Genomic DNA, 20010 nt, shown 5'->3' on the forward strand with positions numbered 1-20010 from the left:
AGAGCTATCTATCCAAAACGGAGATGTATGGGTAAACCACTTCTCCAATCTTTTTGGCCCTATAACAAAGAACAAACAAATATACATGATCAAATAGATATATTAGAATCAACTATTAAAGACTACCGGAACCCACTGGATTCTCCAATTACATTGAATGAACTACAGGACAAAATACAAACCCTCCAACCCAAAAAGGCCTGTGGTGTTGATGGTATCCTCAATGAAATGATAAAATATACAGACCACAAATTCCAATTGGCTATACTTAAACTCTTTAACATCATCCTCAGCTCTGGCATCTTCCCCAATATTTGGAATCAAGGACTGATAACCCCAATCCACAAAAGCGGAGACAAATTTGACCCCAATAACTACCGTGGGATATGCGTCAACAGCAACGAATTGGCGAGGGCACTAGAACAGTCTGCAGCACCCGGCCTCACCCTACTAGAATCTGAAGTCAAATGTCTTCTGTTTGCTGATGATCTGGTGCTTCTGTCCCCAACCAAGGAAGGCCTGCAGCAGCACCTAGATCTTCTGCACTGATTCTGTCAGACCTGGGCCCTGATAGTAAATCTCAGTAAGACAAAAATAATGGTGTTCCAAAAAAGGTCCAGTTGCCAGGACCACAAATACAAATTCCATCTAGACACCGTTGCCCTAGAGCACACAAAAAACGATACATACTTCGGCCTAAACATCAGCGCCAGAGGTAACTTCCACAAAGCTGTGAACGATCTGAGAGACAAGGCAAGAAGGGCCTTCTATGCCATCAAAAGGAACATAAAATTTGACATACCAATTAGGATCTGTCAAAAAATACTTGAATCAGTTATAGAACCCATTGCCCTTTATGGTTGTGAGGTCTGGGGTCCGCTCACCAACCAAGAATTCACAAAATGGGACAAACACCAAATTGAGAATGCATGCAGAATTGTGTAAAAATATACTCTGTGTACAACGTAAAACACCAAATAATGCATGACGAGCAGAATTAGGCCGATACCCGCTAATTATCAAAATCCAGAAAATAAACGTTAAATTCTACAACCACCTAAAAGGAAGCGATTCCCAAACCTTCCATAGCAAAGCCATCACCTACAGAGAGATGAACCTGGAGAAGAGTCCCCTAAGTAAGCTGGTCCTGGGGCTCTGTTCACAAACACAAACAGACCCCACAGAGCCCCAGGACAGCAACACAATTAGACCCAACCAAATCATGGGAAAACAAAAAGATAATTACTTGACGCATTGGAAAGAATTAACAAAAAAGAAAATTTAAGGGCCCTAGGTGCACTATTTGTATTTTTATATTTTGTATTTATTATGGATCCCCATTAGTTCCTGCCAAGGCAGCAGCTACTCTTCCTGGGGTTTATTATGGATCCCCATTTAGTTCCTGCCAAGGCAGCAGCTACTCTTCCTGTGGTTTATTAAGGATCCCCATTAGTTCCTGCCAAGGCAGCAGCTACTCTTCCTGTGGTTTATTATGGATCCCCATTAGTTCCTGCCAAGGCAGCAGCTACTCTTCCTGGGGTTTATTATGGATCCCCATTAGTTCCTGCCAAGGCAGCAGCTACTCTTCCTGTGGTTTATTGTGGATCCCCATTAGTTCCTGCCAAGGCAGCAGCTACTCTTCCTGGGGTTTATTATGGATCCCCATTAGTTCCTGCCGAGGCAGCAGCTACTCTTCCTGGGGTTTATTATAGATCCCCATTAGTTCCTGCCAAGGCAGCAGCTACTCTTCCTGGGGGTTATTATGGATCCCCATTAGTTCCTGCCAAGGCAGCAGCTACTCTTCCTGGGGTTTATTAAGGATCCCCATTAGTTCCCTGCCGAGGCAGCAGCTACTCTTCCTGTGGTTTATTATGGATCCCCATTAGTTCCCTGCCGAGGCAGCAGCTACTCTTCCTGTGGTTTATTATGGATCCCCATTAGTTCCTGCCAAGGCAGCAGCTACTCTTCCTGGAGTTTATTATGGATCCCCATTAGTTCCTGCCAAGGCAGCAGCTACTCTTCCTGGGGTTTATTATGGATCCCCATTAGTTCCTGCCAAGGCAGCAGCTACTCTTCCTGGAGTTTATTATGGATCCCCATTAGTTCCTGCCAAGGCAGCAGCTACTCTTCCTGGAGTTTATTATGGATCCCCATTAGTTCCTGCCAAGGCAGCAGATACTCTTCCTGGGGTTTACATAGAGTTAAAACATTACACTTCCCTACACATTACTACACATTACTACAACATATTTACAACACAAAATCCATATGAATTTGTGTAAGAGTGTGTGTCTGTCTTCACAGTCCATGCTGTTCCATAAGGTGTCATTTTCTGTTTTTTAAATACCTACTTTACTGCCTGCCTGAGTTACTTGATTTGGAAGAATGTTCCATGTAGTCATGGCCAATGTTCCATGTAGTCATGGCCAATGTTCCATGTAGTCATGGCTCTATGTTCCGTGTAGTCATGGCTCTATGTTCCATGTAGTCATGGCTCTATGTTCCATGTAGTCATGGCTCTATGTTCCATGTAGTCATGGCTCTATGTTCCATGTAGTCATGGCTCTATGTTCCATGCAGTCATGGCTCTATGTTCCATGCAGTCATGGCTCTATGTTCCATGTAGTCATGGCTCTATGTTCCGTGTAGTCATGGCTCTATGTTCCATGTAGTCATGGCTCTATGTTCCATGTAGTCATGGCTCTATGTTCCATGTAGTCATGGCTCTATGTTCCATGTAGTCATGGCTCTATGTTCCGTGCAGTCATGGCTCTATGTTCCGTGTAGTCATGGCTCTATGTTCCGTGTAGTCATGGCTCTATGTTCCGTGTAGTCATGGCTCTATGTTCCGTGTAGTCATGGCTCTATGTTCCATGTAGTCATGGCTCTATGTTCCATGTAGTCATGGCTCTATGTTCCATGTAGTCATGGCTCTATGTTCCATGCAGTCATGGCTCTATGTTCCATGTAGTCATGGCTCTATGTTCCATGTAGTCATGGCTCTATGTTCCGTGTAGTCATGGCTCTATGTTCCGTGTAGTCATGGCTCTATGTTCCGTGTAGTCATGGCTCTATGTTCCATGTAGTCATGGCTCTATGTAGTACTTTGTGTTCCCCATAGTCTGTTCTGGCCTTAGGGTGCACTATAAATCAAGTCAAATCAAATTTTATTGGTCACATACACATATTTAGCAGATGTTATTGCGAGTGTAACGAAATGCTTGTGAAGGGAATAGGGTACTCTATAAAGGGAATAGGGTACACTTTAAAGGGAATAGGGGAGGAGATGGGGGGAGAGAGGAGGGGGGAGAGAGGAGGGGAGGAAGGAAGGTACAGTAGAGGAGGGAGAGAGGGGGAAGAGAGGAGGGGGGAGAGGAGGAGAGAGGAGAAGGAGAGAGGAGGGACGAGAGAGGAGAGAGGGGGGAGGAGAGAAGGAAGGGGGAGGAGAGGGGAGAGAGGAGGGGGAGAGAGGAGGAGGAGAAGAAGAGAGGAGGGGAGGAGAGAGGAGGGAAGGAGAGAGGAGGAGGAGAGAGGAGAGGAGGGGGAGAGAGGAGGGGGAGGAGAGGAGGGGAGGAGAGAGGAGGAGAAAAAATAGTGGAAAACATTGTGATTAAAGTGACCCTCTGGATGACTAGGCTCACATGGAGGAACTCAATACAAACAGAAGAGAAGAGGGAGGGAGAGAGACAGGGAGAAGGGAGGGGGAGAAGGGGGAAGGGAGGGGGAGAAGGGGGAAGGGAGGGAGGGAGGGAGGGGGAGAAAGAGGGAGGGAGGGGGGAGAGAAAAATAGCTTATTAAACTAAAAATAACCTACAGGAGAGAATGAGACACTGAATGAAACCATTTTTAGACTAATAATGAAGTCGACACAGTTTGGCTCTGGAGTTTTCAGTGTTTTTCAAAGCTGTCAGTTAACCATCTTAACTAAAGCTAGGGTGGTTTCAGGTCTTACTGAATAGTGTGATAGGATTTAATGCTGACAGTTAGGACTAGGAATGCATCTGTTGACATCAGAAGGGGATATAGGAAATGGAGGTCTCAGATCAACCATTAGCTTCTAACTCAAATAAACAACAAGTCAACACTTTTAAAGCTGTTTTACTAACATGGCAGTAAGAGTTGATACTCTTAATGGACATGAAGACAGTCCATTAATCATCAGGCAACCCCCCCAAACACAGAACACCTCCCTCACTGACCCCCCCAAACACAGAACACCTCCCTCACTGACCCCCCAAACACAGAACACCTCCCTCACTGACCCCCCCAAACACAGAACACCTCCCTCACTGACCCCCCAAACACAGAACACCTCCCTCACTGACCCCCCCAAACACAGAACACCTCCCTCACTGACCCCCCCAAACACAGAACACCTCCCTCACTGACCCAATCAAACACAGACACAGTAACTTAATGACTAGCTATAGTCAGAAGCACAGTAAAAGCAGAACGAGTAGTGAGACAACCCAGTGTACATTACCCAGGCTGGCTGGCTGTATGGTGCAATGCCAAGTTATTTCCTTCCTCTCCCAAGCCAGCTGTAGGGCATTCGACTCTCCTCTGCAGGCGCTGTGCTACCGAGGAGATAAATGTTTTAAACAGACGGAGAGAGGGAGACAAGCCCTCTGTTATGCTCCGCTCAGAGAAGCCTGGGGATACCAAGCCTTGCCTAACAGAGGAAAAGTTTAGAAGGCTTGTGTCTGAAAAGCTGTAATGCTGAAAGCTGTAGCATCAGAGAGAGAGAGCAGGTTACTTTTAAAAGACAAGAAAAGACACAAAGACAGTGTTGTGAGTTAGAGAGAGAGCGGCTGGTCGTTTTTCTCTCTAATTACTAGCTAAGTTAACACAATGGTTGTGTTTGGTGCACTTCTCTACTCTGCAACAGCAGAGGTACACCTTTACCCCTTTAGCTTGTCATTAACCAGTCTGCAGAGTGCAACGCCACCTGACATCAGAATATAGGACAGAAATGTACACGTCTTGGGTGTGGGTGTCCCAAATTGCACCCTTTTCCCTATATAGTGCACTACTTTTGACCAGAACCCAAGGAAATAGGGTGCCATTTCAGACGCAGACTAGGCTTCAACGTCCTTAGTGCCTGACGTCTGGTTGGAGAGATGGGAAAGATAGCCTGGCGTGTTTCTGCAGCTGTAGAGGGTGGTCTAGTGGTAGGGAGATATTGTTACCCAATGAGAGTGATGTCCGGCCCCTTTCCTCTCATCTCATCCTAGTCGGAGGAATACCATGGACTAATAATGTATTGGATGTTGATCTTTCTAACAGCTCCCATTTCAAACAGGGAGAGATGTCATCTTCTGACAGAGTTGGCGGGAAAACATCCAAATATTTGGTGTAGTTACACTATATATACAGCAGTATGTGGACACCCCTTCAAATTAGTGGATTCGGCTATTTCAGCCACACCCGTTGCTGACAGGTGTATAGAATTGAGCACACAGCCATGCAATCTCCATGGACAAACATTGGCAGTAGAATGGCCTTACTGAAGAGCTCAGTGACTTTCAATGTGGCACTGTCATAGGATGCCACCTTTCCAACAAGTCAGTTCGCCAAATTTTCTACCCTGCTAGAGCTGCCCCGGTCAACTGTAAGTGCTGTTATTGTGAAGTGGAAACGTCTAGGAGCAACAACGGCTCAGCCGTGAAGTGATAGGCCACACAAGCTCACAGAACGGGACCGCCGAGTGCAGAAGCGCATAAAAATCGTCTGTCCTCGGTTGCAACACTCACTACCGAGTTCCAAACTGCCTCTGGAAGCAACGTCAGCACAAGAACTGTTCGTCATGAAATGGGTTTCCATGGCACACAAGCCTCAGATCACCATGTGCAATGCCAAGCGTCGGCTGGAGTGGTGCCAAGCGGCGGCTGGAGTGGTGTAAAGCTCGCCGCCATTGGACTCTGGAGCAGTGGAAACACGTTCTCTGGAGTGATGAATCACGCTTCACCATCTGGCAGTCCAACGGACGAATCTGGGTTTGGCGGATGCCAGGAGAACACTACTTGCCCCAATGCATAGTGCCGACTGTAAAGTTTGGTGGAGGAGGAATAATGGTCTGGGGCTGTTTTTTCATGGTTTAGGGTGCCATTTGGTGTTAGTTAGAACTGAGTTTGGTAAAGGGACAGGTGGGGGTTAGAACTGAGTCTGGTAAAGGGACAGGTGTTGGTTAGAACTGAGTCTGGTAAAGGGACAGGTGTTGGTTAGAACTGAGTCTGGTAAAGGGACAGGTGGGGGTTAGAACTGAGTCTGGTAAAGGGACAGGTGTTGGTTAGAACTGAGTCTGGTAAAGGGACAGGTGGGGGTTAGAACTGAGTCTGGTAAAGGGACAGGTGATGGGTTAGAACTGAGTCTGGTAAAGGGACAGGTGTTGGTTAGAACTGAGTCTGGTAAAGGGACAGGTGTTGGTTAGAACTGAGTCTGGTAAAGGGACAGGTGTTGGTTAGAACTGAGTCTGGTAAAGGGACAGGTGTTGGTTAGAACTGAGTCTGGTAAAGGGACAGGTGTTAGTTAGAACTGAGTCTGGTAAAGGGACAGGTGGGGGGTTAGAACTGAGTCTGGTAAAGGGACAGGTGGGGGTTAGAACTGAGTCTGGTAAAGGGACAGGTGATGGGTTAGAACTGAGTCTGGTAAAGGGACAGGTGTTGGTTAGAACTGAGTCCGGTAAAGGGACAGGTGGTGGTTAGAACTGAGTCCGGTAAAGGGACAGGTGTTGGTTAGAACTGAGTCTGGTAAAGGGACAGGTGGTGGTTAGAACTGAGTCCGGTAAAGGGACAGGTGTTGGTTAGAACTGAGTCTGGTAAAGGGACAGGTGTTAGTTAGAACTGAGTCTGGTAAAGGGACAGGTGTTGGTTAGAACTGAGTCTGGTAAAGGGACAGGTGTTGGTTAGAACTGAGTCTGGTAAAGGGACAGGTGTTGGTTAGAACTGAGTCTGGTAAAGGGACAGGTGTTGGTTAGAACTGAGTCTGGTAAAGGGACAGGTGTTGGTTAGAACTGAGTCTGGTAAAGGGACAGGTGTTGGTTAGAACTGAGTCTGGTAAAGGGACAGGTGTTGGTTAGAACTGAGTCTGGTAAAGGGACAGGTGTTGGTTAGAACTGAGTCTGGGAAAGGGACAGGTGTTGGTTAGAACTGAGTCTGGTAAAGGGACAGGTGGGGGTTAGAACTGAGTCTGGTAAAGGGACAGGTGTTGGTTAGAACTGAGTCTGGTAAAGGGACAGGTGTTGGTTAGAACTGAGTCTGGTAAAGGGACAGGTGTTGGTTAGAACTGAGTCTGGTAAAGGGACAGGTGGTGGTTAGAACTGAGTCTGGTAAAGGGACAGGTGATGGTTAGAACTGAGTCCGGTAAAGGGACAGGTGTTGGTTAGAACTGAGTCTGGTAAAGGGACAGGTGTTAGTTAGAACTGAGTCCGGTAAAGGGACAGGTGTTGGTTAGAACTGAGTCTGGTAAAGGGACAGGTGTTAGTTAGAACTGAGTCTGGTAAAGGGACAGGTGTTGGTTAGAACTGAGTCTGGTAAAGGGACAGGTGTTGGTTAGAACTGAGTCTGGTAAAGGGACAGGTGTTGGTTAGAACTGAGTCTGGTAAAGGGACAGGTGTTGGTTAGAACTGAGTCTGGTAAAGGGACAGGTGTTGGTTAGAACTGAGTCTGGTAAAGGGACAGGTGTTGGTTAGAACTGAGTCTGGTAAAGGGACAGGTGTTGGTTAGAACTGAGTCTGGTAAAGGGACAGGTGTTGGTTAGAACTGAGTCTGGTAAAGGGACAGGTGTTGGTTAGAACTGAGTCTGGGAAAGGGACAGGTGTTGGTTAGAACTGAGTCTGGTAAAGGGACAGGTGTTGGTTAGAACTGAGTCTGGTAAAGGGACAGGTGGTGGTTAGAACTGAGTCTGGTAAAGGGACAGGTGTTGGTTAGAACTGTACATGCACCACTTTAGACCAGGGCCCATAAGGATATGCTACGGTCCAATAACTAGTGCACTATATAGTATAGGGAATAGGGTGGCGTTTTAGACACGGCCTGACACAGTGATTTCACCTGATGTAGTGTACAGTATTTAAAGCAGTAGATTTAGAGTGTGAAACAAACACATGAAGCCAGAGCATAACTTCATAACATCCTTAGTCAGGCCAGGATGTAGCTCCATACCTCTCTAGCGTGTTGGAACAGGCTTTGGCTGAACCCGTCTTCTCCGGTCTGTCCTAAACAGCTCTGATTATGTGAGAGTTGGCAGATCTAGGACCAGGGTAATGTACTGTAAGTAGAGGAATAGATTTATAGTGTGAAACACATGAAGCCAGGCCCTCTCCCCTGTAACCATTCCCCAGGTCGTTGCTGTAAATGAGAATGTGTTCACAGTCAACATATCTGGTAAAATCTCTCTCTCTCTCTCTCTCTCTATACATATATATATATATATATATACAGTGGGGGAAAAAAGTATTTAGTCAGCCACCAATTGTGCAAGTTCTCCCACTTAAAAAGATGAGAGAGGCCTGTAATTTTCATCATAGGTACACGTCAACTATGACAGACAAAATGAGAAAAAGAAATCCAGAAAATCACATTGTAGGATTTTTAATGAATTTATTTGCAAATTATGGTGGAAAATAAGTATTTGGTCAATAACAAAAGTTTCTCAATACTTTGTTATATACCCTTTGTTGGCAATGACACAGGTCAAACGTTTTCTGTAAGTCTTCACAAGGTTTTCACACACTGTTGCTGGTATTTTGGCCCATTCCTCCATGCAGATCTCCTCTAGAGCAGTGATGTTTTGGGGCTGTCGCTGGGCAGAAGGAGTCTGGAAGGGCATCAATGAATTTTTGTGTTGTTTGAGAATTTATAGCACGACTTTTGATGCTCCTTGGTTGGGGTCTGAGCAGATTATTTGTTGCGATTGCAAATGTAATAAAATGGTGGTCCGATAGTCCAGGATTTTGTGGAAAAACATTAAGATCTACAACATTTATTCCATGGGACAAAACTAGGTCCAGAGTATGACTGTGGCAGTGAGTAGGTCCAGAGACATGTTGGACAAAACCCACTGAGTCGATAATGGCTCCGAAAGACTTTTGGAGTGGGTCTGTGGACTTCTCCATGTGAATATTAAAATCACCAAAAATTAGAATATGATCTGCTATGACTACAAGGTCTGATAGGAATTCAGGAAACTCAGAGAGGAACGCTGTATATGGCCCAGGAGGCCTGTAAACAGTAGCTATAAAAAAGTGATTGAGTAGGCTGCATAGATTTCATGACTAGAAGCTCAAAAAGATGAAAACGCCATTTTTTTTTGTAAATTGAAATTTGCTATCGTAAATGTTAGCAACACCTCCGCCTTTGCGGGATGCACGGGGAATATGGTCACTAGTGTAACCAGGAGGTGAGGCCTCATTTAACACAGCAAATTCATCAGGCTTAAGCCATGTTTCAGTCAGGCCAATCACATCGAGATTATGATCAGTGATTAGTTCATTGACTATGACTGCCTTTGAAGTGAGGGATCTAACATTAAGTAACCCTATTTTGAGATGTGAGGTATCACGATCTCTTTCAATAATGGCAGGAATGGAGGAGGTCTTTATCCTAATAAGATTGCTAGGGTGAACACCGCCATGTTTAGTTTTGCCCAACCTAGGTCGAGGCACAGACACAGTCTCAATGGGTATGGCTGAGCTGACTACACTGACTGTGCTATTGGCAGACTCCACTAAGCTGGCAGGTTGGCTAACAGCCTGCTGCCTGGCCTGCACCCTATTTCACTGTGGGGCTAGAGGAGTTAGAGCCCTATCTATGTTGGTAGATAAGAGGAGAGCACCCCTCCAGCTAGGATGGAGTCCGTCACTCCTCAGCAGGTCAGGCTTGGTCCTGTTTGTGGGTGAGTCCCAGAAAGAGGGCCAATTATCCACAAATGTTATCTTTTGGGAGGGGCAGAAAACAGTTTTCAACCAGCGATTAAGTGCTGAGACTCTGCTGTAGAGCTCGTCACTTCCCCTAACTGGGAGGGGGCCAGAGACAATTACTCGATGCCGACACATCTTTCTAGCTGATTTACAAGCTGAAGCTATGTTGCACTTGGTGACCTCTGACTGTTTCATCCTAACATCGTTGGTGCCGACGTGGATAACAATATCTCTATACTCTCTACACTCGCCAGTTTTAGCTTTAGCCAGCACCATCTTTTAGATTAGCCTTAACGTCGGTAGCCCTGCCCCCTGGTAAACAGTGTATGATCGCTGGGTGATTCGTTTTAAGTCTAATACTGCGGGTAATGGAGTCGCCAATGACTAGGGTTTTCAATTTGTCAGAGCTAATGGTGGGAGCCTTCGGTGTCTCAGACCCCGTAACGGGAGGAGTAGAGACTAGAGAAGACTCAGACTCAGACTCCGACTCGCTACATAATGGGGAAAACCGGTTGAAGGTTTCCTGTCGGCTGAATGAGCGACACGGTTGAGTATTCCAACAGTATTTCCCTCCAGAAGCCATGAGAAAGTTGTCCGGCTGCGGGGACTGTGCGGGGGGATTTATACTAACGTTACTGTCTGTACTTACTGGTGGCACAGACGCTGTTTCTTCCTTTCCTACACTGAGATTACCCTTGCCTAACGATTGCGTCTGAAGCTGGGCTTGTAGCACAGCTATTTTCGCCTGTAAGGCGATCGTTCCTCCTGTATATTATGAGTACAGCGACTGCAATTAGAAGACATCATGTTAATGTTACTACTTAGCTTCGGCTGTTGAAGATGTTGATGAACCATGTCCAGATAAAGCGTCCGGAGTGAAAAAGTTGAATAAGGGAAAAAAGTTGCGATGGAAAAAAGGAAAATAACGTAAAGTTGGCAGCTAAAACGCACAGGAAAATGACTCTTCTGTCTCGGGATAAACGTCCGGGTGAAAAAGTTTAACGAAAAAAAGATGAGTGAGGACAAAACTAAAAAGTTGGTAAATTTGTTGAACACAAAGATTGATTAAACGTTTATTAAAAGTAAAACGTGAATAGTTTGGCAGGTAGCCAAGTAGCAACAAACAGCACAGCAGTACGGAGACAATGCGGAAGCAGGTGAGAGTATTGACGAGGACAAGGCTGGAGATCACTCTGTCATGCTGATTGAGTTAGAATAACAGACTGGAAGCTTTAAATGGAGGGTGGTGCTTGAAATCATTGTTCTTCCACTGTTAACCATGGTTACCTGCAAGGAAACACGTGCCGTCATCATTGCTTTGCACAAAAAGGGCTTCACAGGCAAGGATATTGCTGCTAGTAAGATTGCACCTAAATCAACCATTTATCGGATCATCAAGAACTTCAAGGAGAGAGGTTCAATTGTTGTGAAGAAGGCTTCAGGGCGCCCAAGAAAGTCCAGCAAGCGCCAGGACCGTCTCCTAAAGTTGATTCAGCTGCGGGATCAGGGCACCACCAGCGCAAAGCTTGCTCAGGAATGGCAGCAGGCAGGTGGGAGTGCATCTGCACGCACAGTGAGGCGGAGACTTTTGGAGGATGGCCTGGTGTCAAGAAGGGCAGCGAGGAAACCACTTCTCTCCAGGAAAAACATCAGGGAGAGACTGATATTCTGCTAAAGGTACAGGGATTGGACTACTGAGGACTGGGGTAAAGTCATTTTCTCTGATGAATCCCCTTTCCGATTGTTTGGGGCATCCGGAAAAAAGCTTGTCCGGAGAAGACAAGGTGAGCGCTACCATCAGTCCTGTATCATGCCAACAGTAAAGCATTCTGAGACCATTCATGTGTGGGGTTGCTTCTCAGCCAAGGGAGTGGGCTCACTCACAATTTTGCCTAAGAACACAGCCATGAATAAAGAATGGTACCAACACATCCTCCGAGAGCAACTTCTCCCAACCATTCAAGAACAGTTTGGTGACGACCAATGCCTTTTCCAGCATGATGGAGCACCTTGCCATAAGGCAAAAGTGATAACTAAGTGGCTCGGGGAACAAAACATCGACATTTTGGGTCCATGGCCAGGAAATTCCCCAGACCTTAATCCCATTGAGAATTTGTGGTCAATCCTCAAGAGGCGGGTGGACAAACAAAAAACCACAAATTCTGACAAACTCCAAGCATTGATTATGCAAGAATGGGCTGCCATCAGTCAGGATGTGGCCCAGAAGTTAATTGACAGCATGTCAAGGCGGATTGCAGAGGTCTTGAAAAAGAAGGGTCAACACTGCAAATATTGACTCTTTGCATAAACTTAATGTAATTGTCAATAAAAGCCTTTGACACTTATGGAATGCTTGTAATTATACTTCAGTATACCATAGTAACATCTGACAAAAATATCTCATAACACTGAAGCAGCAAACTTTGTGAAGACCAAAACTTGTCATTCTCAAAACTTTTGACCACGGGGCGGCAGGTAGCTTAGTGGTTAAGAGCGTTGTGCCAGTAACCGAAAGGCCGCTGGTTCTAATCCCCGAGCCGACTAGGTGAAAAATCTGTCGATGTGCCCTTGAGCAAGGCACTTAACCCTAATTGCTCCCGTAAGTCGCTCTGGATAAGAGCATCTGCTAAATGACAAAAAATGTCAATGTAATTCTGTAGCTCCATAATGTGCTGCACCAGAGAAGGTCTTCAATGTTGTAACAGGATTTGGCTGCACCAGCTGTCTGTCTGTCCTCAGCAGCTGTCTCCGTGTGCCTTGGCTCTCTCTCTCTGCTGAGAACAACAGTCCCAGTCCGGTCTGCTCAGATACAGGAGTTCAGTTCTGCAATACATTGGATGGTGATCTACACTGGATTCCTTTGTTGTGCTGACTGTGTCTGTGAGAGCTGAGCTCCATACCATATGATGTCTGCGCTACAGACACAGTCTCTACAGGCCTGAATACACACTCACCAGCTAGTTTATTAGGTACACCACCCTGTTCACGAAAATGGATGGCTCCTACAGACAGTCACATGGCCGTGGCTTGCTATATAAAGCAGGCAGACAGGCATCAAGGCATTCAGTTACTGTTCGATTGAACGTTATAATGGGCAAAATGAGAGACCTGAGTGTGTGGTGGGATCGTCGGTGCCAGGCGCGCTGGATCCAGTATCTCAGAGACAGCCGCCCTCCTGGGCTTTTCACACACGACAGTGTCCAGGGTTTACAGAGAATGGTGCAACAAACAATAAACATCCAGTCTGCTACTGCTACTGCTCTGCTACTCTACTGCTACTACTGCTACTACTACTACTACTACTACTGCTATTGCTGCTGCACACTACTACTACTACTGCTCACTACTACTACTACTGCTACTACTACTACTACTACTGCCATACTACTACTACTACTACTGCTATTGCTGCCACTACTACTACTACTACTACTACTACTACCACTACTACTACTGCTGCTGCCACCACTACTACTACCACTACTACTACTACTACTACTACTACTACTACTGCTATTGCTGCTGCCACTACTACTACTACTGCTACTACTACTACTACTACTGCTATTGCGCCACTACTACTACTACTACTACTACTGCTATTGCTGCTACTACTACTGCTGCTACCACTATTACTACTACTGCTACTACTACTACTACTACTACTACTGCTATTGCTGCTGCTACTACTACTACTACTACTACTACTGCTATTGCTGCTGCTACTACTACTACTACTACTACTACTACTACTACTACTACTGCTATTGCTGCTGCTGCCGCTGCCACTACTACTACTACTGCTGCTACCACTACTACTACTACTGCTACTACCACTACCACTGCTACTGCTGCTGCCACTACTACTGCTACTGCTACTACTACTACTACTACTGCTATTGCTGCTACTACTACTACTACTACTACTACTACTACTGCTATTGCTGCTACTACTACTGCTGCTACCACTATTACTACTACTGCTACTACTACTACTACTACTACTACTGCTATTGCTGCTGCTACTACTACCACTACTACTGCTACTGCTGCTGCTGCTGCACTGCTGCCACTACTACTACTACCACTACTACCGCTACTACTACTACCGCTGCTGCTGCCACCACTACTACTACTACCACTACTACTGCTGCCACCACCATTACTACTACTACTACTGCTACTACTACTACTACTACTGCTTTGCTGCTGCCGCTACCACTACTACTGCTACCACTACTACTACTGCTATTGCTGCTACTACTACTACTACTACTACTACTACTACTGCTATTGCTGCTACTACTACTGCTGCCACCACTATTACTACTACTGCCACTACTACTACTACTACTACTACTGCCATTGCTGCCACTACTACTACTACTACTACTACTGCTATTGCCGCTGCTGCCACTACTACTACTACTACCACTGCTGCTACCACTATTACTACTACTACTACTGCTACCACTACTACTGCTGCCACCACTCATTACTACTACCACTACTACTACTACTACTACTACTGCTGCTACCACTATTACTACTACCACTACTACTACTACTACTACTACTACTACTACTACTACTACTACTACTACTACTACTACTACTACTACTACTACTACTACTACTACTACTACTGCCCTGTAGCTCAGTTGGTAGAGCATGGCGCTTGCAACGCCAGGATTGTGGGTTCGTTTCCCATGGGGGGCCAGTATGAAAATGTATGCACTCACTGTAAGTCGCTCTGGATAAGAGCGTCTGCTAAATGACTAAAATGTAAATGTAAAATGTACTACTACTATTACTACTACTACTACTACTACTGCTATTGCTACTGCTACCTCTACTACTGCTACTACTACTACTGCTACTTCTACTACTGCTACTACTACTACTATTGCTGCTGCTGCTACTACTACTACTACTACTACTACTGCTACTTCTACTGCTATTGCTGCTGCTACTACTACTACTACTACTGCTACTACTACTACTACTACTACTGCTGCTGCTACCACTATTACTACTACTGCTGCTACTACTACTACTACTACTGCTGCTACTACTAGTACTACTACTACTACTACTACTACTACTACTACTACTACTACTACTACTACTACTACTACTACTACTACTACTACTACTACTACTACTGCTACTACTACTACTACTACTACTACATCCCAAATGGCACCCTATTCCCTATATAGTGCACTATAGTACTCTGGTCATAAGTAGTGCACTATATAGGGAATAGGGTGCCATTTGGGATGCCACTAAACTGACTTGAACTTAAACTTCTACCAAGCTCAGGATTCCTGGAGATGTATCTGGTTAACCCAGAACTAAAGTAATTGGTCAGCTGCTCGATTAAGTGCTGGGTCCATACGTGTTAAAGAGTAGGGATTAAGAGACGCTAGAACGAGGAGCTCCACCCTCTCTCTCTCTGCAAATTACGGGCCCGAATGTCCCCTCCCCCTTCCGAAATTCAAAAAATGCTAAAACCTTTGAAATCGTGATTTGTCCAAATAACCAGTGAGGGGAAAAACCCAAACACCGGAACTAGTGCTGTTCACTCTCCCACGCCTCCTATTCCTTCCCGACAGATTCTACGGTACCAGATATGTTTACATAGATCTGTCCACCAGAGATTACCTGGAGTTTATTCACTTCTGGATGCTGATTGGCTGAAAGCAGTGGTATATCAGACATTATAAACCGGGTGGTTTGTGGTATATGGCCAATATACCACAGCTAAGGGCTGTGTCCAGGCTCTCTGCGTTGCGTCGTGCATAAGAACAGCCGTGATATATTGGCCATGTATCACACCCCCTCAGGACTTATTGCTTAAATATACCACGGGTATGTTTACTGTTATAATTACGTTAGTAACCAGTTTATAATAGCAATAAGGCACCTCGGGGGTATGTGGTATATGGCCAATATACCACGGCTAAGGGATGTATCCAGGCTCTACTCTCCGTTGCGTCGTGCCTAAGAACAGCCTTTAGCCTAATACCAGACTTTACTGCTTAATTATACAGTCTGTGGTCTGGTATCAGGCCTTGGTGATATGGAACACCTGGACTCTTTACCTTTACCATCACAGCCTGAGGATGGACCTCCTTACAGAATGAGATGAGCTTTAATTGTATTTCAACATTGATCTCAACGGTTTCTCTCTCTCTCTTCCTCTCTCTCCCAGGAGAAGTATCCATGTGTGGTCAGTCTACCCGGAGGCTGCAGGGCAGAGGTCATGCTGATCCAGTCTCCTAAACTAGCCGGGTAATCTTTCACTATTCTCTATAGCTCAGATAACGTAGCCACTCTTGATACCATACCTGTATGTCTTGAAGTCTGAAGAATAGGCCAGTCTCGATTGGCTGATACCAGAGACCCACAGTTCTGCTAACAGTGCTGTGATTGGATCCAGGTGTGCCCTGACTATCTACTGGAGTATTGAGGTGACCAGTGAGGGGGTCATCACGCCCAAGATAGACCTCGTTACCAAGATGCCAGAGAAGGGTGAGACAATATTGCAATAACTCCCCGTCACAATAATCTTCTTTACACGTTGTACCATTTTCTGAACCTTTTGACGGATCCCGTGAAATCAAAAGGCAATATTTGAACAACTGTGCTTTTCAAATCATGCTAAGACAACTGGTATTGTTACAACATATTTTAACAAGCACCAGGGGGACCTGATATCACAAATATAGAGATTGTTGTGTTGTCTTGCAGTGCTCCAGCTGGACAGGAAGGTGGTCGAGAATGCCCCTGACTCCTTCCAGAGTCTTCTGAGGATCCTTGGAGTGGAGGCTTCTATTGACACTATAATACAGGCCGTGTCTGTTTAACACTCCTATAACGGGGGGGGGTGGGGGTGGGTTGGGGGGTCTCTGTAACTGGGTCACGTTCCGTTGGCAAAACGTTGTTGAACATTACAGATAGAAATGAGTCCCTACTCTACCGGTCAGAGGTATGTTTGTTCTATCTGAACGTTGCATTATGTTGCGCCCTGCTTAACGTGGCCCTGGGTTGTGTTCAGTAGGACACGAAACAGAAGAAAACGTTCCGAAACAGGGAGGTACTGTCTCTACTTGTCCAATAAGAAATGCTTATTTTCCATTGCGAACATTTTTGCTGTGGTGTACCGTAATTAACACTGCTTTGCTGTGAAAAGTCAAGAACAGGGATTTTGGAAATTCGGGACAACCCTTTTCTGACAGGGTAACTTTATTTTTATAGTTTTTTTAAATACTGATTGTTGCATTATTTGAGCTTAAATATTACATTTAGTTTAAATTGGTTTTTGGAATTGTACAAATATTTTCTGTATTATTCATTTCAATGTCTGCTCTATGTCCGGAAATGCCCTTGGATCAAACTAAAAAAACAACTTAATATTCATTATTGCCAGTTTATATAATTAACAAAAAAAGTATCTTATGTAGTTTATTGCCCTCTGTGAAAATAAATAGTCTGGAGACTTGGTCAAGAATCCCTGAGAACCCACAGTCTCTCATCATTTTATTAAATATAAACACTTCTTTACAATAGCCCATTTATAAATATCTGTTAATGCCAGCTGTATGTATACATGTATGTCAATATAGCATTAGTTGAAGATCTAAAAAAAATAATTTAAATAGAAAATGCTAGATAGCAACGTCCAATGTCATTTGTATCTATACTGTACACACAAGTGTTATCTCTTAGGTCTCACAGTGTTATCTTAGTGTACGTCCCAAATGGCACCCTATTCCCTATCTAGTGCACTACTTTTATTCAGAGCCCGATGGGATGGGGGGGATCTGATTTAAAAGTAGTGCACTAGATAGGGAATAGGGTGCCATTTTGGACAGAGAATTGTTGGTTAATCTAGTCGTTCTGATTAAATTGTTATTCATATCAGTGGTTCGTTTCTTTCTCTGCTTCACTATGTTTCGATGTCACTGGGCCTGCTTCTGAAATAGCACCCTATTCCTCATCTAGTGCCCTACGAGCCCCGGTTAATAGTAGTGCACTAGATAGGGAATAGGGTGCTATTTGGGACACACAGACTGGGAGTTATGCAGCGCTGTGCCACCTGTCTGCTCCTACAACAGGGTTTTTTAAACCTCCCCTCGGGGACCCTCAGCCGTTCCCAAACCTCTCCTCAGGGACCCCCAGCCGTTCTCCAACCTCTCCTCGGGGACCCCCAGCCGTTCCCAAACCTCTCCTCAGGGACCCCCAGTCGTTCCCAAACCTCTCCTCAGGGACCCCCAGTCGTTCCCAAACCTCTCCTCAGGGACCCCCAGCCGTTCCCCAACCTCTCCTCAGGGACCCCCAGCCGTTCTCCAACCTCTCCTCAGGGACCCCCAGCCGTTCTCCAACCTCTCCTCAGGGACCCCCAGCCGTTCCAAACGTCTCCTCAGGGACCCCCAGCCGTTCCCAAACCTCTCCTCAGGGACCCCCAGCCGTTCCCAAACCTCTCCTCAGGGACCCCCAGCCGTTCCCAAACCTCTCCTCAGGGACCCCCAGCCGTTCCCAAACCTCTCCTCAGGGACCCCCAGCCGTTCCCAAACCTCTCCTCGGGGACCCCCAGCCGTTCCATGTGTCTGAACTATTCCAGAGCTAACACACCCCCCCCAGTCAACTCTGGGGGTCCCCCCGAGGAGAGGTTTGGGAACGGCTGGGGGTCCCCCCGAGGAGAGGCTTGAAAAGCACAACGTGATTAAGTGGAAAAAACCCATTTCATGCAACAGGACAAGTATTTCTCTCTGAAACCTCATAAATAAAAGCATCTTCATTTCTTCAGGCAAGTCCCAACACGACAGATATTCAAGTCAGACATTTTAAGTTGCGGCCACTCTCACTGGAGTAGAGACCCTTTAGAGACTAGCCCCTCACTGGAGTAGAGACCCTTCAGATACTAGCCCCTCACTGGAGTAGAGACCCTTCAGATACTAGCCCCTCACTGGAGTAGAGACCCTTTAGAGACTAGCCCCTCACTGGAGTAGAGACCCTTCAGATACTAGCCCCTCACTGGAGTAAAGACCCTTCAGATACTAGCCCCTCACTGGAGTAGAGACCCTTCAGATACTAGCCCCTCACTGGAGTAAAGACCCTTCAGATACTAGCCCCTCACTGGAGTAAAGACCCTTCAGATACTAGCCCCTCACTGGAGTAGAGACCCTTTAGATACTAGCCCCTCACTGGAGTAGAGACCCTTTAGATACTAGCCCCTCACTGGAGTAGAGACCCTTTAGATACTAGCCCCTCACTGGAGTAGAGACCCTTCAGATACTAGCCCCTCACTGGAGTAGAGACCCTTCAGATACTAGCCCCTCACTGGAGTAGAGACCCTTCAGATACTAGCCCCTCACTGGAGTAGAGACCCTTTAGATACTAGCCCCTCACTGGAGTAGAGACCCTTTAGAGACTAGCCCCTCACTGGAGTAGAGTGAAATGGCCTTTTCCCTATATAGTGCACCACTTTTGACCAGAGCCCTGCGGGCTACATAGGGAACAGTTTTTGTTCCGACCTCCAGCCATAACACACACAAACACACCAACCACTTCTGAAAGGCTGGGCAATGTGCTAAAACACCACAAGTAACTTTTGGCATGTGAATGAAAACACGACCAGCCCTGGTTCTGTTAGCCGTTAGCCGTTAGCCTGCTGTAGGTAGCAGCAGTACTTTAGTCCCACGACCTCTCCTCGCTTCCTTGTCAGAGGGCCATGAGGAGGAGAGCATTGGGGAAGAAGTTCCTAGGATGTTGAATCTTCTCCAATGCTCTCCTCCTCCCTTGCCTCTGACGTGTTGAGACGGAGGCTGGGGGAGAGGAGAAGACGGAGGCTGGGGGAGAGGAGAAGACGGAGGCTGGGGGAGAGAGAAGACGGAGGCTGGGGGAGAGAGAAGACGGAGGCTGGGGAGAGAGAAGACGGAGGCTGGGGAGAGAGAAGACGGAGGCTGGGGGAGAGAGAGGACGGAGGCTGGGGGAGAGCGAAGACGGGAGGCTGGGGGAGAGAGAAGACGGAGGCTGGGGGAGAGAGAAGACGGAGGCTGGGGGAGAGAGAAGACGGAGGCTGG

The 20010-nt window shown here is 46.2% G+C and overlaps 1 protein-coding gene across 2 annotated transcripts in view; it reads left to right on the forward strand.

The window, feature by feature from the left end:
• The window catches only part of LOC121577873 (centromere protein P), a 170628-nt gene extending 153817 nt beyond the window's left edge, over positions 1 to 16811 (forward strand). For both annotated transcript variants that reach the window (XM_041891826.2, XM_041891827.2), the window contains exons 7-9: positions 16137 to 16216; positions 16365 to 16456; positions 16676 to 16811. In XM_041891826.2, coding sequence (XP_041747760.1) covers positions 16137 to 16216; positions 16365 to 16456; positions 16676 to 16791 — 288 coding nt within the window. In that variant the 3' untranslated portion in view covers positions 16792 to 16811. The remainder of the gene's footprint in view (positions 1 to 16136; positions 16217 to 16364; positions 16457 to 16675) is intronic.
• The last annotated feature ends 3199 nt before the right edge of the window (positions 16812 to 20010 follow it).

The sequence above is a fragment of the Coregonus clupeaformis genome, chromosome 12 (assembly GCF_020615455.1).
Source record: "Coregonus clupeaformis isolate EN_2021a chromosome 12, ASM2061545v1, whole genome shotgun sequence".
NCBI lineage: Eukaryota > Metazoa > Chordata > Actinopteri > Salmoniformes > Salmonidae > Coregonus > Coregonus clupeaformis.